Raw genomic sequence first — 24,024 nt, forward strand, 5'->3', positions numbered from 1 at the left:
GGTTGAGGGAACCAACAAGAGACAATTATGGGAACTCAAGTGAGAAATGACTCACGCAAGACTCGGGACTGTGGTCGCAGAGCCACCACCTTGTTACACATTCCTGAAATATTAAACAAATGAAACTTACAAGCTTTGGAGATTGTTTCACAGAAATTGCCAGCTGATGGCTGCCAGAAATCCCAGCTCTCTGGGAAACACGAGCAAGAAGCAGGCAGAGATGCCTTCAAACACAACTCAGCCCAGGAGGGACGGAGCAGACCACAGCTTCTGGAGTTGAGATCCAGGTCTCCAAAACCAGATGGGACACCCAGTGTCTAAAACATGGCCCTCGTTCCTTCCTTCCCTCTTTCTTTCCTTTCTTCCTTCATTCAACAAACCTCTATTAAATTCTTGCTGTGTGCCAACTCCATGGCAGCTCAGGAGCCACTAAAGGTCTAGAGAAGATGCAGTGCCTGTCCTCAGGGAGTGTCTAGTCTGGCAGAGGAGATCACCGCAAGGCAGAGTGATGGGTTCCAATAAGATGAGCTCTATGTGTGTGTGCGCACACTCAATCATGTCCAACTCTTTGCGACCCCATGGACTGTGGCCCACCAGGTTCCTCTGTCTATGGGATTCTCCAGGCAAGAATAATACTGGAGCGGGTTGCCATTTCCTTCTCCAAGAGATCTTCTTGACCCAGGGATCGAACTTGTGTCTCTTGCGTCCCCTGCATTGGCAGGCGGGTTCTTCACCAGCTGAGCCATCTAGGAAGCCTAAGTACCTTCAAAAGAGATCATGTCTCAACTGGGTTTTAAAGGACACACAGAAGTTTGCCAGGTCAGCAGAGGGAAGAGAATATGCAAAGGCAAGGAGGCATGAGAGATGATGGAGAGTTTGGGGAGAAATGTACAAGACCCACATGAGGGACTGTAGGAGGTGGGAGGAACAGGCACACATTAGAACACGAAGGTCCTGTTACATGGTGTACGTCTGCGAGCCAGGAAAGGCTTTTAAGCAGCAGGCTGATGGAGCTGGATTTTCACTTTAGAAAGATAATTTAGAATTCAGTGTGGGAATTTTTTGCTTGACTTCTTATGGAAGGATCGCATATACAGAAAAGAGCATTGATCACAAAAGTACAGCTTGATGAACTTTCATGAACTGAACATATTTGTGTAGCTAGCACCCGGATTAAGAAACAGAACCTCGCCAGCTGCCAGAGCCCTCCACGGGTTCCCTTTCAGTCACACCTGCTCTTCAAGGACAATCTCTGTCCTGGCTTCTGACAGCAAAGATCTGTTTTGCCTATTTTCCAGTTTTATACAAATGGAATCACGTACAATGGGTTCCTGTGAATCTGGCTTCATTTGCCCAGCATCTATGCTGCTGGGAGCAGTTATAGATTACACAGCACTCCGCGGTGTGTATGGATGGGCATTGAAGAATCATAGTGGGTGGTTACTGGTGCAGCCTTGATGGCAAATATGAATCATGACAGGCTCAATTCCTTCCTTCCTTCCTTCCTTCCTTCCTTCCTTTACTCATTCTTCATTCATTCATTCACAATGAGAACCCACCCACCTTTGAGTGGGAGCTCCAACCTCAGATTCAGAAGCTGGGAACTTTCCCACACCACACCTTGACAAATGACAGGCTAGATCTCTACTGAGGGGTGGGGGCAGTTAATAAAAGAAAAGGACAGACTCCTCATGGACCCCACCCCTGTGCAGCAGGATTAAAGGTGGCAGCCATCATGTCCCCAGCCTTCTGTACTGGAAGGTGGCATCCTCTTTGTCCCTCGGTTGGAGCCCTTCCACGATGCCTGATCACCATTTACGTAGCTGTCTTCCACTCCTGTAGGGCAGGGACCTTCACTTCATTCATCCCCACACACCCCTGACCAAAGCCTAGCCCACAGCCTGGATCATAGTAGGTGCTCAGAAAATCTGTGTTGAATTGGAAGCCCTGTGTGCAGATGACTGGCACACAGGGGCGGCTCGATTGGTTGGTTGGTTGGTGAGGGAATGAACAGCCGTTACCTCCCCCCAAGCATTTAGGACACTTTGAGACAAATAAATAAGTCACTTTGAGATGACAATAAACAGAGGAGACCTTGATAAGCAAATTAATGAGTCACCCTCAGGATTTCCCTGGTGGCTCTGCCTGCCAATGCAGGGGACATGGAATCCATCCCTGGTTCAGGAAGATAACACATGCTGTGGAGCAACTAAGCCCATGAGCCACAATTACTGAGTCGGAGCTCTCGGGCCCAGTGAGCCGCAAGTACTGAAACCTACGCACCTAAAGCCTGTGCTCCACAACAAGACAAGCCACCGCCACGAGAAGCCTGAGCGCCACAACTAGAAAGGAGCCCCTGCTCACTGCAACCAGCCGTGCAAAGCAACAAAGACCCAGCACAGCCAAAAATAAAAATAAATAAAATTTTTGAAAATGAGTCATCCCTACACATATACATCCAGAAATCCAGCTGGGCCGGTTTCAGCACAACCAGCTGCCAATCATCCTTAAGGCCTGTGGTCAGACCCAGGGGTGGTGACCCAGCTGATTAGACTATCGTTCAGCGAACATTTATTCCCACTCCATCCTCCCCTCCGCATGGGTCATGCATTTCTTGCCCCATTGATGTTGTTTGCAACCACATGACTTGCTTTAGCCAATAGGATGTTCGCAGATAGGAGGCAAGCAAAGGTTTTAAATGTGCTTGTGCAGTTAGCCGCCTTGCATTTTTGTTCCCTCTACCTGGCCCCTAGGCTGAGACTGAAGCCCACCTAATGTGAAGAGGCAACTCATTGGAAAAGACCCTGATGCTAGGAAGACTGAAGGTGGGAGGAGAAGGAGACAATAGAGGACGAGATGGTTGGATGGCATCACCGACTCAATGGACATGAGTTTGAGCAAGCTCCAGGAGATGGTGAAGGACAGGGAAGCCTGAAATGCTGCAGCCCATGGGGTCGCAAAGAGTCGGACACAACTGAGTGACTGAACAACAACCTGGTCCCTAAAATGAACATACATGGAACAGACTTCAGCCCAGTCTACATCTTGGAACTCAGACAGTCTACATCAGTTAGACCTAAGTCAACCCCAGACATGCAAGCAAAAAAAAAAAAAAAAAATACTGAGTACCAACAAGTTTGGAGATGGTTAGTTATACAGCATTACGGTGGCTATTGCTGACCAACATGCTAGGCTTAACAGTTATCCAGATTGTCACTTTATTTGGTAATCTGGCCCCAGGGAATAAGAGACTGAGATTTGGAGAGATAAGGGAAGTTTGAAGCCGAAGATTAGGAAGTTTTTCCCCTGCATTTTCAATATCAAGTTCACAACACACAACCGTTGCTGTTTATTTGCATTTGCACATTTCATCTTCATAAACTGCTCAACCACCTTTCATTCCTCCTCCTGTGCCTCCCATGGCCTGCTGGGAAGATCTTTGTCAGAGAACCTATTACTCTGCTCTGCCAGCGGGGCTCCTGAGCCCTCCTGGGCTGAGCGCTGGAGGGCCCCGTTCTTGTAAGGGAGAAAGATGTGTGTACAGGTTGCTATTATTCAGCTACGATACAAGATTCTCAAAGTGTACCGGGGATATAATCTGAATGTCCACCTACAAGGCCTGATTAAATAAACTGTCTCTATGTGATGGGCTATTACACAGTTGTTCCAAAAGATGAAGGTGAGTTCTATTGTATTGCTATAAAAAACAATCTACAATTTTATACAGGTATATAAGTACACAGTAAGTCCCCTATATACAAATGAGTTTCATTCTGAAAGCACATTCCTAAGTTCAATTTGTTCATAAGTCCAACAAAGTTTGCCTAGGTACCCAACTAACACAAGCGGCTATGTAGTCCTACACTGTAATAGGTTTATAATACTCTTCACATAAATAATACACAAAAATCAAACACAGAAAATAAAACATTTTTAATCTTGCAGTACAGTACCTTGAAAAGCACAGTACAAGAGCTGGCACACAGGGGCTGGCATCAAGCGAACAGGCAAGAAGAGCTACTGACTGGAGGAGGGAGGGGAGGTGGGAGACGGTGGAGCGGAAGGATTGTCAGCAACAGGAGACGGAGGGAAGGCTACAATCTCACTCATGCCTGACGCTGATGGAATGCATGTCCACATCTTTGAAAGTTTGAAACTTGAAGGAACATATATAGGGGACTTACTGTATATGTGTGTGTGTGTGTGTGTGTGTGTGTGTGTGTGTGTGTGCGCGCGCGCGCGCGCACATTTGTGTTAGTCACGCAGTCGTGTCCAACTCTGCAATCCCATGGACTGTAGCTCACCAGGCTCCAATGTCCATGGAATTCTCCAGACAAGAATATTAGAGTACCCACTAGAGTCAGTAGCCATTCCCTTCTCCAGGGTAATCTTCCCGACCCAGAAATTAAACCTGGGTCTCCTGCATTGAAGGAGGATTCTTTACTGTCTGAACCACCAGAGAAGCCACTGTGTGTATGTGTGTGCACATATATGTGTATTTATCTATCTACCTACCTATCTTTCATCCTTCTATCCTTCTTCAAGGACTAATAAATCAAACAATTACCAGTGACTATCTAAGGGTGAGCTTATAAGAGACTTTCATTTCTCATTTATACATGTAAGAATTGCTATAATTTTGATAACGTGTATACAGTAAAAAAAAAAAAAAAATCAATGTTTATATTTTGATTAATTCAATATTGCTCTGGGCCCTGAGGATACAGTGAGTCACGAATAAGACAGAATTCCTGCCCTCATGGAACTGACAGTCTGTCAGGGGAGACCACTGTTAATCAAAGAAGCACTGGACACATTTCATATATGATATAAAGACAACCAAACAGAGAAGGGGGCAGCAAAGAACATGGCAAGAGGAAGGGCTGCTCTAAGGATGTTAAAGGAAGGCGGCCCTGAAGATACGCCATTCGAGGTATGAGAAGGAAGCAGCTGTGCCAAGAACTGAGAGAACAGTGTTCCAGGAGCAGGAAACAAATGCAAAGATCCTGGGGCACACACTAGCTTGGCCGACTCAAGAAACAGTAAGGACTTTGTGGTGCTGGAGAAGACTTGTGAGAGTCCCTTGGAAACCAAACCAGTCAATCCTAAAGGAAAACAATCCTAAACATTCACTGGAAGGACAGACGCTGAAGCTGAAACTCCAGTACTCTGGCTACCTGATGCGAAGAGCTGACTCACTGGAAAAGACCCTGATGCTGGGAAAGATTGAGGGCAGGAGGAGAAGAGGGCGACAGAGAATGGGGTGTTTAGATAGCAACACCAAATCAATGGACATGAGTTTGTGCAAACTCCAGAAGACAGTCAAGGACAGGGAAGCCTGGCGTGCTGCAGTCCATGGGGTCGCAAAGAGTCAGACATGACTTAGTGACTGGACAGCAACAAAAAAAGATGTTGGAGACTGAAGTGTGGTGACAGGGGGAGATCTCAGGAGAAGGGCTCCTGTATGTCCAGGGCCGGATCCCCTAGATCACACAGGCCACAATGAGAATGCTGACTTTTCCTTTGAGCGAGATGGGAGCCAAAAGAGGGTTTTAAAGGGAACCACATGAGATGATTTATGCTTTCAAAAGATCCTTCTGGCTACCAGTGCAACAGGGGGCAAAAATAAAAAGATGCAACCTGTTAAGAGACTGTGGCAGGAATCCAGATGAAAAGTGGATGTGGCTTAGGCTGGTTTAAAATGGAAAGTGATTTCCCACGTGAAGCAGAAAGCTAGAATGATCAAGAGAACCAAAGAAAATATGTCATGGTAAAAACACTGATGACAGATACATATTTTGCCAGGGGAGAGAGTAGGGGAGGGACAGACAGGAGAGTATTGGAGAAAATGGCAAAGATGGGGGCCGTTTGAGAAGGGCCTCAATCACACACACTCACACACACACACACACACACACACACACACACACACAGTGTCTCGAAAGGCCTAGCTTTTCAGCAGAAGAACCAGGCATTTAAGAGCCAGATGGCTCAGGTCCAAATCCCAGTGTCCTAACTATGTGACCTTGGGCAAGTCAATTAACTCTCTAGACCTCAGTCTCTTCATCTGTAAAATGGGGATTAAATGAGCCAATGGGTGTAAAGTTCTCAGAACAGTGCCTGGCACGTGGCAAGCACTGCAGGAAAGCCAGTCCTTGTTAGTGTCACCTAACACTAATGATTACGATTGGATTTTGCAGAGCAGGCAGGAAGTCACAGTAGGAAGCAGGTGAAGTCACAGTCTGGCAGAAGAGTGCACTTAGGGAGAGAACACACGTGGGCTGCAACATCACCATGACCCAGAACCAATCCCTCCCTCTCTGTAGCTCAGGCTCCTCACCTATGAAATGGACAGTCAACATGGTGAGGACTTGGGGAGCATGCAGAGGGTCTAGGAGCACATCACTCCTGCAGGTGCCCCTGGGAGGGCCCAGGAGGCTTGGGAACTGGCCACCGGGCTGCCACAACCAAACCCCTCCAGTCCCGAGGGAGACCTTAAGTGCTTGAGAGGCAGCAAGTCCGTGAAAACTGGTCTGCAAAACCAGCCCACTCAGCCTCCTTATAAACACTTTCATATACACAGATGGAAGGTCCTCGGTGTGGCCGCCAAGCCCTGAAAGTAAAATCACAAGGCTAGTAAACACAAAGAAACAACTTCTCTGGGGCCCTGGGTCCTTGTAAAAGAAGCAGAAATAAAGATCTGATGCCCCCAGCAGGAGGCAAGAGAAACCCACCTGCTGCTATACACGGACACACATGCCCATGTACACACATCCACACACTCCTACATGCACACACACATACCTGCCTCCCTGCCCACACTCACCCACCAGTGTGCACGCAGGCACACACACAAGACCCATGTGCACACTCACAGGAGCACACCCTCACCCTCAACTGGACATGCACACACATTCACATGTGCACACACCGAGAAGACTCCTGAGAGTCCCTTCGACTGCAAGGAGATCAAACCAGTCCATCCTAAAGGAAATTGACCCTGAACATTCATTGGAAGGGCTGATGCTGAAACTGAAGCTCCAATACTTTAACCACCTGAAGCAAAGAGCCGACTCATTGGAAAAGACACTGATGCTGGGAAAGATCGAAGGTGGGAGAAGGGGATGACAGAGGATGAGATGGTCAGATGGCATCACCAACTCAATGGACATGCATTTGAGCAAGCTCCAGGAGATGGTGAAGGACAGGGAAGCCTGGCGTGCTGCAGTCCATGGGACTGCAAAGTCAGACATGACTGAATGACTGAAGAACAACACATGGTCATGCTTCCTGGAATCAGATCTGGAGCAGAGGTGACCCAGAAACTCCAAGGCCTTGGGGATTATGGGATGGGCATCATAGAGGTTGCCTCCAGGCAACCTGCAGTAAAAGGGTGGGGTGTGGAGTGTGCGCTCTGCCCCTTATGACACGATCCCCAACCTTTTTGGCACCAGGGACTGATTTCATGGAAGACCATTTTTCTACGTACCAAGGGTCCGGGGGAGGGATGTTTCTGGATGATTCAGGTGCATTACGTTTATTATGCCAATGCTGATCTGACAGGAAGCAGAGCTCAGGCAGTAATGAGAGTGATGGGGAGAAGCTATAAATACAGTACTCACCTGCTACTCACCTACTGCTGTGACCCAGTCCCTAATCACAGACCAGCACCCATCCATGGCCCAGGGGGTGGGGACCCCTGCCTTATGAGATGTGAGTGGCTTAATATCTCTTAAGCCTCAGTTTCCTCATCTGTCAAGTGGGTAGAGAAAGTCAGCCCCTTCTTCACAAGGTTGAGGGGAGGCTTCCCAGTTAATACATTCACAGCGCACGGCCCAGTGCCCGGCACATGGTATCCAATCAATCACGTATCAGTCATTTATTGGCAGCTGTATTCACAGTATTTTCTGGAGATCTCAGTTTGAGAGGCACAGTCTGAGTCGCTCAGCCCGAAACCTCAGGCATGGCTACATGCAGGTGTTGACTTCTAAGATGCAATACAAGGGTCGCTACAGAGTGTGGGAGGGAATCAAAGGAAATAGAGGAGGCAGTCCCCATGGCCACATGCTTGCTCAGCAGGGGAGTCCAGCCTCGTCTTGGGCCTGAGGGCACCGCAGGCCTCCTATCACAGGCCCCTCAGTCTCACCAGCTGTCACCTGGCCAGAGCTCTCCCAGGGGACAGTGTGTGCAAGACAGGAATGTCATCAGCCTCAATGGCACACACCCCTTGCCTACCCCATCTCTGCCAACACCTTGGAGGGGTTAGAGTCCTGGCCCTCCAGGCTCTTAAACCTCCTGACACTGCAAGGAAACCCCAAACTCAGCCCTACCAGCAGGGGCTGTGGGTGGCCACATGTCCTGGACTTAATTTTCCCTGACCCATGCTTGCCAAGGGCTTCCCTGGCAGCTCAGTGGTAAAGAATCCTCCTGCAATGCAGGAGACATGGGTTGAATCCCTGGGTCAGGAAGATTCCCTGGAGGAGGAAATGGCAACCCACTCCAATATTTTTGCCTGGGAAATCCCATGGACAGAGGAGCCTGGCGGGCTCCAGCCCATGGGGTTGCAAAAGAGTCAGACACAACTTAGTGGCTGAACAACAACAGTGCCTACCAAGGCCCTCCATATTTGAATAGGATGTATACAAATACAGGACTCCAATGCATAGTCTGAACTATGCATAGACTGAACCCTTGCCTGTTTCCCGATCCCAACTCCCAGGACCAGAGACCTCTCCTAATCTCCAGGCTGTCTAAAGGGCCCTGCACACCTGTTTGCTCTTGGCAGGGGTTCTCCTTGGTGGTGGGGGGTAGGCAGGTGGGGAGGCAGCCATGCCCTCTGTTCTTGTGACAGCACAGCCTCCAGTATCCATTCTCCTGCCCCCCCCACAATGATAGAACCCCTGACTTTTAGCTGAGCCCAAGGTTGCTGATTACGATCTCATTTCCCTGACTCCTTTGCAGCTATAATCAAGTTCTGGCAAAGAGGAAGTGAGCCCATATCATGGGCCAACTTCTGGAACCCAGTTGACACGCAAGATTTTGCCCGTTCTTTCTTGCCCTTCCTCTATCCTGTTGCCTGGAATACAGATGTGACAGCTGGAGCTCCAACCGCCCTCTTAGACCACGAGGACAAAGGATGATGGAGAGGACCCTCAAGTGCTGGGATCCTGAGGACTGTATGGAGCAGATCCACTCTGGATTTCAAATCTTTGTAAAAGCTATAAACACATTTCTCCACTGAAGCCAGTTATTTGGGGTCACCTGGTAGCTTAGACAGTTAAGAATCTGCCTGCAATGCAGGAGACCCAAGTTCAATCCCTGGGTCAGGAAAGTTCCCCTGGAGAAGGGAATGTCTATCCACTCCAGTATTCTTGCCTGGAGAATCCCATGGACAGAGGAGCCTGGTGGGTTCAGTCCATGGGGTCACAGAGTCAGAAACAACTGAGTGACAAACACTTATTAACACTTTACTTCCAACTAAACGTAATCCTGACTACTCTGCCCCCTACATAAGCTGCAGCCCACCCCCAGTCATCCTATCTGAGTGTCACTGGGCTCAAAATCTCTGATATTTGGCCCTGAACATCAGTAGATCCTGTCTGAGAAACAGTGTCCAATCAGGCTGGACCTCCCCACACCCATGAGATGGCAGAAACAGAACATCTGGCTTCCCTCCCTTCCAAGGACAAATCCTATACTGGGAGGCAATGCCCCCAGCACTGTCTTGCCTGACCCTAAATTCCACACACCCATCCTACCTCCCCCAAAGTCCCAGTATGCTCTACAAGTAGCAGAAGCGGAAGGATTCTCAGGACCACACACCCACTATGGGTGGGGAGAGTGGCAGGGGGCAAGATGAGGACCCTCCACCTGCCTCTCCCACTGCTCTGACCACTCAAGGAACTCAAAGCTTTGCAACAGGATCCTGGCACTTTGGGGCACCACCACCCAGGGGTGCTAACAGACAGGCTCTCCCAGGCCTGCGGGAAGTGTCCCAGAGGGCAAGGCGGGCACACCTGAGCTGGGCCACACCTACCTTTCTCTGAAGCCGGGGCCAGGTCAATGAAGCTGCGGCATTTTTCACCTTTGGGGGAAAAAAAAGAAAAGAAAGATTTTCAGAATATGAGAGGAAGTGAGAGCTCTGGGCTTTCACCTCTCCCCCTCCCAGGAGCCCCAGACTGAGCGGCGGCCCAAGCATGTCTAACCTGAGCAGCTTCTTTCTCTAACCTTAATTCCCAGAAAGCCAACACCCCGAGGAATGTGGATGGCAAAGATGCAAACTCAACTGAACAGCTCCCGCTGTGATGCCACCTCCTGTCACCTCCCAGTGCAATCCATCCAGCCTTGTCGCTTGCACCTCCTCAAAGCCCTGTGGCCCTTTCCTCGGCCTCCACCCCATCCAGGCCCAGCAGGACGAGGGCAGAAGCCATCACTGGGCTCCCTGGGCCTCTGTCTGATCCACTCTCCACACTGCAGCTGGAGGGGTATTTTCACACCACACATTATGTCACAAGCACACACGCAAGGACACACACTCCTGCTCAAAACACCATCCCAAAATCAAGCCCAGATTCCTTCACGTGGACGCAGGACTGGGCTCCATCAGCCTCTCTGTCCACACCCCATCCCCACCTCCTCCCCGCCCAGGGTTCCCTGGTGGCTCAGACAGTTAAGAATCTGCTTGCAATGCAGGAGACCTGGGTTCGATCCCTTTCCTGGGTCAGGAAAGATCCCCTGGAGAAGGGAATGGCAACCTACTCCACTATTCTTGCCTCGAGAATTCAATGGACAGAGAAGCCCAGCAGGCCACAGTCCATGGGTCACAAAGCATCAGACACAATTGAGCACCTAACACTTTAAGAATGCATGGGTTTTGAATGCATCACCTTAAACTTTCTTTACATTATATTTTTCCTCTCAAAACTAGAGAGGGAAAATTTTTACCGTCAAATTCATACGAGCAGCAAGGGCCCCATTAAGACTTTGTGGACCCTAGGTTCTTTTGCCTTTGGGGTCTCTTCCTCAATAAAAAATTTAAATTAGAAATTATATTTTACAAATGCATTGGTTAAACATTAATGCATTAACATTATTTTGGGTTGGCCAAAAAGTTCGTTCAGGTTTTCCATAATACCTGGAAACACTGGAATGAACTTTTCGCCCAACTCAGTGTATCGAAATTTTTCTCTTTTTCTTTGATTCTAAAAGAAATTAAAATATTTTTATGGACTTTTATTCTGACTGTGTACCTTGAAATCTTGCTGAATTCATTTATTCTGGTAGTTTTTAGTGGATTCTTATAATGTACTATATACAAGAATGTATATATACTATATATAATTCCATGGACAGAAGAGTTTGGTGGGCTACAGTCCATGAGGTCACAAAGAATTGGACATGACGGAGCACGCATGCATAGATATTCCTTTCATAGATACTCTTTATCAACTGGCGGAGCTCTCTTCTATTCCTAGTTTGTTGAGTAGTTTTATTGTAAAAGTATGTTTGCTTTCTCTTTAATTCCTTAACAGCCTGCAATGTCGTTCTGAGAATCCCTATTTTAGAGACAAGCAAACAGAGGCTCTGAAGTGACTTGCCCAAGACCACATAGACAGTAACTGACACATTCAACCCAAGTCCATAGGCTCCAAACTCTATGCCCTAAAGTTGTTCTAGCTATCTATTCCCATTTGCAGAGCATCAGGGTCCTGAAAGCAACTCTCTGAGAACATAGCTCCATGTACATGGGGAAAATCCTCTAGGGGCTAAATAAAATGACTCTCACGCATCCATTTCCTCTATGTGGAGTAGACCAAACAGAAGATGTTTGAGCAGAGATGGTCAAAATTGGCCCACACTGCCTGTGCAGGGCAAAGCTGAGGTTTAAGGAAAAATAATAGTGATGACATAAGAAAGCCTGGATATATCAATCGTCAACAAGTCTAATGACGAAAATCCAAACTCAGAAGAGATTTTTTTGGTTCTACAGTCTTAGTTCCATGATAAAAGTTAGCTAACCATTTGTGAGAAAGGCATCAAACTAACATATTGGCTAATTGCTTTCAGAAGTAGTTCTTAAAACGTTAATGTTTTTTACAATCATTATTAAATCTATATGTGGAACAAGGGATTTCGTTTGGGTATAAAACTGAAGACAAGTGTTCACACTGAGGCTTGTCAATAAGATCTTGGAGCTGTGGCCTGTTACCACCGCCTGAGGGCAGCATACCTTCCTCGAACCACGGAAGCAGAAAGCTGGGGATGACGGGGATTTAGTTGCTCAGGCGTGTTTGACTCTTGCAACTACATGGACTGCAGCCCACCAGACTCCTCTATCCACGGGATCTCCCAGGCAAGAAATACTGGAGTGGGTTGCCATTTTCCTTTCCAGGGGATCTTCCCGACCAAGGGATCAAAATCAGGTCTCCTACATTGCAGTTCAGTTCAGTTCAGTTGAGTCACTCAGGCGTGTCCAACTCTTTGCAACCCCATGGACTGCAGCACGCCAGGCCTCCCTGTCCATCACCAACTCCCGGAGCTTGCTCAAACTCATGTCCATCAAGTCAGTGATGCCATCCAACCATCTCATCCTCTGTCGTCCCCTTCACCTCCTGCCTTCAATCCTTCCCAGCATCAGGGTCTTTTCCAATGAGTCAGTTCTTCCCATCAGGTGGCCAAAGTATTGGAGCTTCAGCATCAGTCCTTCCAATGAATATTCAGGACTGATTTCCTTTAGGACAGACTGGTTTGATCTCCTTCAGTCCAAGGGACTCTCAAGAGTCTTTTCCAACACCACAGTTCAAAAGCATCAGTTCTTTGGTGCTCAGCTTTCTTTATAGTCCAACTCTCACATCCATACACAACTCCTGGAAAAACCATAGCTTTGACTAGATGGACCTTTGTCAGCAAACTAATGTCTCTGCTTTTTATATGCTGTCTAGGTTGGTCATAGCTTTTCTTCCAAGGAACAAGTGTCTTTTAATTTCATGGTTGCAGTCACCATCTGCAGTGGTTTTGGAGCCCAAGAAAATAAAGTCTGTCACTGTTTCCATTGTTTCCCCATCCATTGGCCATGAGGTGATGGGACCAGATGCCATGATCTTCGTTTTCTGAATGTTGAGTGTTAAGCCAGCTTTTTCACTCTTCTCTTCACTGTCATCAAAAGGCTCTTCAGTTCCTCTTCACTTTCTGCCATAAGGGTGGTGTCATCTGTGTATCTGAGGTTATTGATATTTCTCCTGGCAATCTTGATTCCAGCTTGTGCTTCATCCAGCCCGGCATTTCACATGATGTCCTCTGCATTGCAGACAGTCTTTATCAACTGAGCCACCAGGGAAGCCAGGAAGGATCCTAAAGGTCACCCAGCGTAAGTGGTTCTCAGCCCTGGGAAGCCCACCCACAGACATTCTGATTTAATTGGTCAGCAGGAGGCCTAAACATCAGTGGGTTTTCAAAGCCCCCAGGTGATTCTAGTCAGACAACCAGGGTAAGATTCACCCTCTAATCTGATCTGTAAAAACATCTATTTTTGAAGCTTTCCTGGTGATCCAGTGGCTAAGAATCTGCCTGCTAATGCAGCGAACACTGGTTCAATCCCTGGTCTAGGAAGACCCCACATACCTTGGGGAAATTAAGCCACAACTGAAGGCTATGCGTCCTGGAGCCTGTGCTCCGAAACAAGAGAAGCCACAGCAATGAGAAGCCCACATACCACATGGAAGAAAAGCCCCCACTCGCCACAACTAGAGAAAGCCAGCATACATTAATGAAGACCCAGCACAGCCAAAAATAAACATATATTTATTATTTTTTTAATAAATATATCTTATTTTAAATATATATTTTTAAATAAAAATATCTATTTTCAGCATTAGAAAAGCAATAGAAAGTCATTTTAGTGGCGGTCGGTGCTATTGCCCTGGACACTCCTTCAAGCGGCAGTGTTTATAGGGCAGGACAGCAGGGTGGCCAACCTCTGAACTCTGGAATCAGTAGGGTCGGGCCCAAATCCTGACTCCATCACTTCCTGTCACGTGAGCTCCCAGTCTTTCTGGACCTTGAGTTCCTAATCTGTAGAACAGGCACAGACCTGTAGGGGTGTTATAAAGACTCAACATGGGCCAACAACTTAGGACGCCTGGAACAGAGTAAGAGCTTAAGGACTTCCCTGGTGGCCCAGGGGCTAAGACTCCACGCTCCCAATGCAGGGGGCCCAGGTTCGATCCCTGGTCAGGAAAATAGATTCCCACATGCTGTAACCAAGAGTCTGCATGCTGCAACTAAAGAAGATCCTAAGTGCCGCAGCAAAAGATTCCACTTGATGCACCTAAGACCTGGCACGGCCAAACAAATACATAAATGAAATATTTCTCTTAAGAAAAAAGAGTAGAAGCTTAGGAGATGGTGACTGTCATCATCATCATCACTGTCAGCGCCCACACAGGGGTCAGAGGAGACATGTACATTGTGGGAGGAGAGAGAAGATTGACCTCTGGGTCACCACCATGGAGTTGGTGGCATGTGGCCGTGGAGCCAGACCTGCCTGGGTTCCAGCCTGACTCCATCACTTACCAGACATGCGACATCAACATGAACCTTTTGGTGCCTCGGTTTCCCTATCCAGAAAAAGGATGATCATTAATGCTAGTGTTTCTGCAGTGCTTATTAGCGGGTGGGTCCGCAGGGCTCGGCGCCAACACCGGGCAGCACAGCAAGGACCGCTCAGCAGGCAGGAGTCCAGCCAAATGGTAGTTACAGGGATAAAGGCCCCCTGTAATTACGGTAGTTACAGGGATAAAGGCCCCTGTAATTACGGTAGTTACAGGGACATGGCCCCACGCCTTCCACTGTTCCCCTCAAACCCAAGGACACTGCCTGCTAGCTGCTTCATCTGTGCCCCCTTGAAGATGCCCTTTTGCCCATCGCTCCTCCACCTCTGATCCCCTCTGACCTCCTTCTCCCAGAAGAAGACCAGAGGTTCTCCCAAAAGTCCTGAAAACTTCACATCACCCCAGGGCTGGGAGGGAACCTGCATTATGTGAAGTCTGAATTTCTCACTATCCCAGAGAATGGATATTCAGTCCCATGAGGACCAGAGAAATAAACTCATGGGAAGAACTTTGCTGGTAAGAAGTGATGCAGACCCACCATAGCCTCAAAGGGAAATATCCAGCACAAGATCTTCATCTTTGCCTCTTACTTCAAGGTCCGTGGTCAATGGATAGGACTTGGAACCCAGCCCCACCCCAAAGGTAGCCAATTCATGAGATCTCAATACCCAGGAATGACTGGGGAAGCCTGTGTGGACTAGAGGGTAACCTAGAGGATATATGCTCTGTCTAAAGGAATATGAATTAACATCCTGGCCATCTGGACCAGTCGGGGTCCCAGCAGGAAACAGATGGCACCCTGGAAGGGGCTCGCCGCAGGCTGCTGAGTGAAGTGTCTATTCATAGACGTGGGGACAGGGGTGAGGGACCGGCAACAGTGGGGAGCCCTCAGCTCCAGCCTGAAGGGGCTAGGAAGGGAAAGGAGGCTGCGAGAGGTGAAGCCACAGAGAAGGACCTGCCCCTTGGAGCTTAGCCGCGCCGAAGCAAGCATCAGGACCAGAAATTCTGGGGTAGGGCCTGAGAATCTGCGTTTCTGACAAATTCCCAGGGGCTGCTGATGCTGCTGGTCTGGGGACCACACAGTCCTTAGAGGAATGTGGTTACTGTCAAACCTCGACAGGGTGAGAATGAGGCAGGGGAGGAGGACCACCCCAACTTTTTTTAAAATGGATTTATTTTCATTTTTTTGGCCACACTGGTTCTTCACTGCTGTACTCAGGCTTTCTCTAGCTGTGGCGAGCAGGGGCTACTCTTCGTTACGGTGCACCGGCTTCTGCTTGCGGTGGCTTCTCCGACTGCCGAGCATGGACTCTAGAGCGAGTGGGCTTTGGTAGCTGTGGCGCATGGGCTTAGCTGCCTTGCAGCATGTGGGATCTTCCAGGACCAGCGATCAAACTCATGTCCCCTGAACTGGCAGGCAGATTCTGGACCACCAGGGAAGTCTCAACCCCAGCTTTCTCCGCTTTCTGCCCTCTGATTTCCTGCCGATGCCTCCCGCTGGCTGGAACCAAAGGGAAACCAGAGGACGCGGGAGTCTGGACACTGCCCCTGAGTAGAGCAGTCTCTCATGGCACAGGGGGCAGTGGACAGAGGTGGAGGGGTGAATAGCCAACAACCAGTACGCCACCCTACCCAAGGTGGCCCTCACCCCTCCTTAGCCATCACCCTCATGCCCTCACCCTGGATGCTTCTCTCTTTCATAGTCTCACCACAGTCTCCACCTAAAATGATCTTGTGTATGCATTTGGTCATGTGTTTATTGTCTGGGTTCTCTATGGGATGCATGGGGACTTTTCCTCTACGTGGGTTATATACACACGTAGATATGCCTGGGCTGTGGGCTTGACCACATTCTGGACCATTTGGAAAACAATACAACAGTGCAGATGAAATCATTCCCCTTCTCTGTCCCTCTCTCCTTCACTCTCTCTCTCCCTCTCAATCCTAGGAATCTAAATCACAACCAGCAGTGATACTTGAGGATGTTTGGATTAATTTTGATCCCTGAAAATATACTTCTCTTTGGTTCCCAATACCAGTGTTTGATATTCATGCAATTATATTCAGTGAACATCCATTGAGCACCTACTATGTGTCAGGCACCACTCAAGGTGCTGGGGATGCAGCAGTGAACCAGGAGGCAAGTGCCCGCCCTCATGGAGCCGCTGATCTAATGTTAAAGTGTATGTATCGAGCGCTCAGAATCTGTGCACCAAAAGAGGATGTTTCCCAGCTCATCTGAACAGTATTCAGATGCATATATTCAAACAAAACTAAGTCAGAAGGATACATGCACACCCATGTTCATAGCAGCACTATTCACAATAGCCAAGACATGCAAACAACCTAAATGTCAGTCGACAGATGAATAGATAAAGATGTGTTGCATATATACAATGGATACCGCTCAGCCATATAAAAGAACGAAACAATGCCATTTGCAGTAGCATGGATGCAACTGGAGATTATCATGCTATGTGAAGTAAGTCAGAAAGAAAGACGAATACCATAGACCACTTACACATGGAATCTAAAATATGACACAGATGAACCTCTCTATGAAACAGAAATAGACTCATGGACATAAAGAACAAACTGGCAGGTGTCAGGGGCAGGGGGTTGGGGGAGGGATGGAGTGGGAGGTTGGGGTTAGCAGATGTAAGCTGTTATATGTAGAATGGATAAACAGCAAGGTTCCCTGTATAGCACAGACAACCATATTCAATATCCTGTGATAAACCATAATGGAAAAGAATATAAAAAGAATGTATATATATATGTGTGTGTGTATAACTAAATCACCTTGCTGTACAGTAGAAATCAACACAACATTGTAAATCAACTACATGAAAATTAAAACTAGTGAATAAACAGTGCCCAGACAGCATCTCTGAGACAAGCAGAAGCTCCGAGACCACGTGTCTCATTTGCTGCTGTGTCCTCGTAGCCTGTACAGTAACAGATGCTCCGGACACGACATGGTGATGGAATGAGTAAATGAAGAGCGTTTCACAAACGGCCTTTGCCCAGGACTACACCATATGGGGGCGGCTCTACAGAATCCTACAGGTGTGGCCAGGTCAAGGTGAGACAAAGCTGAGCTCTAGAGCGTCTCGGGGCCCACCTGAGAGGGAAGGGGCAATCAGAGAGGCGTGCCCAGCCTCACAGCTGCCAACACAGAGGGCTTGGAGGCTGGAGATCAGCCTGGAGGTGATATTTTTAATGGCCACCTTTCACCTCCTTTTCTGCTGCTTGTTGCCTGGTGGTTCAGATTTATAACCTCCCTTTTCCCACCTCTCGATCTCAACATGTTCTCTCCCTCCATTTCCCCATATCTGACCCATCCCCAGCCTTCAAGTCCACCAGCTCCCCCACCAAGAATCAAGTATTATCCACCAATCACCTGCCCCACCCTGAAGGGATGTCTCCCTGAATTCCCAGTGTTTCACCTTCCAAGACACTGTGCCCTTCTACTTGGGGCACAGCTTGGCCCCTGTGGCACTGTCAATAGCAAATCTATCCACCATCAGGTAGAAGCTAGAGTTTGTCACGTTGCCCAGGATCCAGGATCCAGTGACCCAGGAAGAGTCCAGGGCAAGCAGCATGCTAAGAACTTGGCACACATCACAACTGTATGAAGTCAGTATCCATCCCCACTTTACAGATGAGGAAACTGAGGCTCACACAGGCAAAGTGACCTACCCAAGGTTACACAGCCAGGGAGCAGGAGAACTGGGAGCTGGACCCAGGTCTGTATCTTTCCAAAGCGCTTTCCATCATGAAAGAGACTGACTTGTACAGAGGAGGCAGGGACCCAGGGCATTCCACAGCCAGACTAGCTTGTTTGGACTCCAGCAAATCAGCACTGTCTCTGAAATACACTTTTTAACCATCATAATATGGGGAGTTCCTATCCTTTGCAAAAGCAGAGAGGCAAAAAAAAAAAATTTTTAATTAAAAAAAAAAAAAAGCAGAGAGGCTAGTATGAGAGTCCCATGTACCCACCTCAGCTTGGAAATTGTTGCTTCATGGTCAGTCTTTTCTCTCTGCACCCACCACCCCCACCACCAGTGGAGTTGCTGTTGTTGTTCAATTGGCAAGTCATGTCCAACTCTGGGCAACCCCATGGACTGCAGCACACCAGGCCTCCCTGTCCTTCACTATGTTCTGGAGTTTGCTCAAACTCAAGTCTATTGAGTTGATGATGCCATTCAACCATCACATCCTCTGTCATCCCCTTCTCCTGCTCTCAATCTTTCCCAGCATCAGGGTCTTTTTCAGAGTTGGCTCCTCACATCAGGTGGCCAAAGTATTGGAGCGTCAGCTTCAGCATCAGTCCTTCCAATGAATATTCAGGGTTGATTTCCTTTAGGATTGACTGGCTTGATCTCCTTGCTGTCCAAGGGACTCTTAAGAGTCTTCTCCAGCACCACAGTTCAAAAGTATCAATTCTTTGGCACTCAGCCTTCTTTATGGTCCAACTCTCACAACCATACTTGACTATTAGTGGGGTTATCCTGAAACAAATACTAAAGGTTTCTATCTAAATGTCTCTTTGAAAGGTTTGCATCCTTGCTCAGAAAAGACAAATGGAAGGTCATTTCTTCTCAAACCCTATGGCGTCACCCTACTGGGGCTGTTGACTTTTAGCATTATGGGAATAAAACACGCAACCCAAGAGGTCCTGGCCTGCTCTAGCTGCTGACTCCTTCTGACCCACCGTCTGTGGGACCTGGCTGAGCTAAGGGTGAAGGCGGCTCAGGAATTGCCCTCAACACAACATCTTCAGTGTGTCAGCTGGTGCTCTGATCCTGCCACCAAGGGGAGCGCCTGGCACAGGTTCTCGGCAGGAACAGTAGAAATGAGTCTTCCAAGAATCCACCCCAGAGACAATCGGTGGGTCAGAGCCACCTCCTCTCTGACTCACCACGCACTCATGATTCCAGGAATCTTACCCCGAGGTCCCTCCTCCAGGTCTGATCTTCTTGAGAATGAAGCTCATGGTGGAGGCGGCCAGGGGAGGCGGGTGCCCTGGGCACCCGTGGGGGCCAAGCAGGCCGTGCTCCCTGGTGAAAAGCCTGCGCTCTGACTTCATAGTTCAAAACCCAGCTCTGCCACCTGCCAGCTATGGGAACTCTGGGGGAACAATGGTTTTCATTTATTTGGTTGGGTTTTTTGGCCAGGAAAAGGGTGATGATTTCAGCCTCATGGTGTTGCTAAAGGGCTAAATGAGGTAACAGGTATAAAACAAGATGTCTTCAGTTAGGATTTAAATCAGGCAACACCTGCGAGGGATCAGCTTGATGCATTGACACCCACATCCCTCTGTCATTCATCACAGCTCCCAGGGCGCCCTCCTAGAAAGGTGAACGGAGGTGTCTGGGTTCCAAAGCCATAAGACGTGAGTTCAAATCCCTCCTCTGCCTCTTCCTGGCCCCGTGACCTCAGGAAGTGGCTTCACTGGTCTGAGCCTTTGCCTCAGCTGCCAGATGAAAGTCCTTTGGGATCTGCCCTCTAGGCTTGCCAAAAAGGATGAAAACAGAAGGGAGTGTGAGAAGATGCCTGCCCCATGCTTGACTCCGTAAATAAGCGCTATTTTCGATTCAGTCCCTGGATCCCAAGTTAGAGTCACACTGCGCTCCTCCGAAGGAGAGAGAGCCTGGATGTCTTCCCAAGCCAGAAGCAGGAGGCTGTAATGGTGCCACCTCAGCCTGAGCAGGTGGGGGGAGCCTGGCAGGGCCACGAGCACAATCCAGGGAGGTGGTGAGAGGCAGATGCCCAAGGCTGGCAGAAGGCATGAGGAGCCTTGAGGGTCAGCCAAGTCACCCTCGGCATGAACACACAGGCACCAGATCTGCTTGGCAGCAGGAAGATGAGCAGCAAGAGGAAGGGGCGCTGGGGGTGGTCCCAGAGTCCTTGGCTGGGTCCCCAGATCCTGGTCTGAAGATCGTGACTTAATTCCATGTCCCATCTGATGGTGAACTTGCAGGGTAGGAAGAGGGCATCTGGAGGGAGCCCCATGGGTGAGGGGCCAGATCCAATCTGCTTTACAAACTGCCACCCCCACTGTACAGATGAAGAAACTGAGGCACAGACAGACTGCATAACTTGTCTAAGGTCACACAGCGGAAAGTAGAGCCAGGATTCAAATGGAGATGGCCCATCACAGATCCTTTGCATTTAGCCACTACTCTGTGCTGCCCCTAGGAGGATAAGCAGATTCTAGAAAAATCTATTCTTTCTAAGGCAAGTCTTAGATGCCCTCCAAAAGGACTCCAGGAAAAGTCAGCATCCATCAAGATGGGGCTGTATTTCAAGAAGTCGGGCCAGATGCCCAAACATGGCTGGTTCTGAGTTTACCTCTGGTTCTGAGACCCAGATTCCATGGAGCCCAACCTCTGGGCAGGCACTAGGCTAGTTGTCTGTATAGTAGGAGTCTTTGACTTGCTGGGAGAGCAAAGGAAAACAGTCCTGGACCCCCCAACAAATGTGACCAAAGAGAAACAATTTTAACTGTTTGGCAAGGGCGAAAATTCACACACCTTCGCTGGGCTGGATTCAAGGCCTTCAGCACCAGGAGCAGAAAGTAAAGAAACATGCCAGCAGATCCTAAGTGAAGATTCTCCTCTCGCTCTCCAGGCTGGCGGCAGAGCCTTGGCAAGCCCTTCCCTGGAATTCTCCAGAGGCCTCTGCCAGTTCAACTGACAGGGCAGCAGATGGCATACACTTATCTGCTGATGATATTTTGATTTATTTATCTCTTACAGATGGTACCAGGCCTTGATTTCTGGCAGGAGTTCAAGATATGGGTCAACTTTCTGGGGATAATCGTTTCTCCAAGTAGATGAAATACTGGAAACTAAAATCCTGCCTGGCATCACAACTGCGTCACCCTGACCCCAGAACACCTTGCTCGGGCACCTGGGGCCATTAAAAATGGAAGGGAAGAATTTGTTCTGAAGAACTGTACAGCCAGAACCTAATTGCTTATTTCAGATGAACACCATAGTGGTTAAATGTAAGAGCTATGAACTCAAGGGCTTCCCTGGTGGCTCAGACGGTAAAGAATCTGCCTGCAGTGCAGGAGATCTGGGTTCAATCCCTGGATCGGGAAGATCCCCTAGAGAAGGGAATAGCTACCCACTCCAGTATTCTCGCCTGGAGAATTCCATGGACAGAGGAGCCTGGCGGGCTACAGTCCATGGGGTTGCAAACAGTCAGACAAGATTGAGCAACAAACACTTGAACTCATAGAGCCTCTGCCATTTACAAACTCTGGGACCCAGCCCAGACTCTCTGGATCTTAGTTTCCTCACCTGTAAAATGGGTGTAATTGTCATCTCCACCACATAAGCTGTGACAGAATCTGCTAGCTATCCATCCAAAAAAAGTTCCACTCCTTCTCTAGTGTGGAGTTATTGCTACAAAGTGGCTGCCCCACCAGGCACAATATTTCCCAGCACCCCTACACCTGCTGGGGTCATGTGACTGGTTCTTGCCTATAAAATGTGAGTGTCAGTGAGGCATGGCACTTCCTGAGGTGGGATTTTATGAAACGGGCGTGCCTTTTCTTTCTGCTTCAGCCCAGATGCAAAGGGCGCTGAGGCCCTAGGAAAGAGTGGAGGCACAATATGGAAGTTGCCAGATCCCCCAATCCTTGCGTGGAGGAGAGCTGACACCCACCAGCATCACCTGTGTTCCATGAGCTACTGTGTCAGGCCCCTGCCATCTCAGGGGCTTATTTGTTACAGCAGCTGTTACTGCCTTATACATAGTTCAGGATCCAATGAAAACATACATGCGAGACAGCTGGTGCATGACAAGAACTCAGCAAGTGTTCACAATTATTATTACTGTCCTCTTTCAAGGGAGCTTGATAAATAAAGGATATTGCGGTGTTTTTATGTCATCCCATATGTTGGGTTTGGTTAAAGCAAAGCAAAGCTGCTTTTCTCAACACCTTAGTCTTATTTCTGCCCTTTTGTTTTATGCTATCGAATATCTTTCATTCTCTGTTCTATCTCACTCCTCAAAACGATGTTCTGAGAGAGAAATTAAGGAGAGAGTATGTATAGTTTTCCCGTGGTATCCTGTGGTTGACACAGGGATGTTATGGCCCACGATCATTTGTATTAATCTTCCCATTTTTCTCCTCTGCTCCCCAGAAGTCTCCATCTTGGCTGGGGATGGGAGGAGGGACTTGGGGACCATGGAGCCCACCACCCTCAGTTTCAAGACGTGGATACCACAGCCCAGGGAGGGCTCATGATTTGCTTATGACCTTGTCATCTGGTGGATATTGAGCTGAAGCTGGAACTTCAGTCCTATGTCTTCTAATCCAGAAGAAGGTATGAGAGGCCAGGGGACTCACTCTCTGTGGCTACAGAAAATAACAGTAGCCAACCCTTAACTCAACACGTACTAGGTGCCAAAAGTAAAAGTGAAGTCGCTCAGTCGTGTCTGACTCTTTGAGACCTAGCCTGCCAGGTTCCATCCATGGGATTCTCCAGGCAAGAATACTGGAGTGGGTTGCTATTTCATTCTCGAGGGGATCTCCCCAACCCAGGGATCGAACTCAGATCTCCCGCACTGCCAGCAGACTCTTTACCATCTGAGCCTTAGGTGCCAGGCACTGTTCTAAATCTCCATAAGCACCACTTTGTCTAATTCTCATAACACCCATAAGAAGGACACACTATTACTGTTGCCATTTACCAGATGAAGAAACTGAGGCCCAGTGAGGTTAAGTATCTTACCCAAACCCACAAAGATAGTAAATGGTTGGATCCAGGATCCCACCCAGGGAATCTAATTCCAGAGGCCTCACTTTTTTCTTTTTAATTTAGCCACACCGCACTGCTTGGGGGATCTCAGTTCCCCAACCAGGGATAGAACCTGTGCCCTGAGCAGTGGAAGCACTGAGCCCTAACCGCTGGACTGCCAGAGAAGTCCCTGAGGCCTCGGTTTTAATCATGTTTGGAGGGATGGAACTTGTAGGAAGCAGTTGATTTTTTCTTTTTTTTTCCTGCTTGACTCCAGGGACCAGAACTAAACGCAGTGGGCCCAAGGAGCAGCTCTACCCAACGCAATCGAAAAAGAGTCCGGCCACAGAAAAAGTCCCTCCCCAGTGGCATTAAACTTCCCAGGAGTGAGAGACTGCCCTGGTGGTCCAGTGGTTAGAACTCTGCACTTCCACTGTAGGGGGCCATGGTTCAATTCCTGGTCGGGGAACTAAGATCCGCCAAAACAAAACAAAAAAACAAAAACAACAAAAAAAAATGAACAAGCCAAAAAAACCCCAGACTTCCCAGAGCTGAGAGGATGTAAGGAAAGGTTGGATTCCCACATGGAGATGTTGCCAGGAGATTCAAGCAGCCAGAGGGGTATCAGACTGGGCAGTACTGCCTCACGTCCC

At 48.5% G+C, this 24,024-nt stretch overlaps 1 protein-coding gene across 2 annotated transcripts in view; it reads right to left on the reverse strand.

The window, feature by feature from the left end:
* Nucleotides 1–24,024, reverse strand: part of GSG1L (GSG1 like) — a 249,972-nt gene that overhangs the window by 153,260 nt on the left and 72,688 nt on the right. For both annotated transcript variants that reach the window (XM_061153996.1, XM_061153995.1), the window contains exon 2: nt 10,037–10,084. In XM_061153996.1, the coding sequence (XP_061009979.1) occupies nt 10,037–10,084 (48 nt within the window). The remainder of the gene's footprint in view (nt 1–10,036; nt 10,085–24,024) is intronic.

The sequence above is a fragment of the Dama dama genome, chromosome 10 (assembly GCF_033118175.1).
Source record: "Dama dama isolate Ldn47 chromosome 10, ASM3311817v1, whole genome shotgun sequence".
NCBI lineage: Eukaryota > Metazoa > Chordata > Mammalia > Artiodactyla > Cervidae > Dama > Dama dama.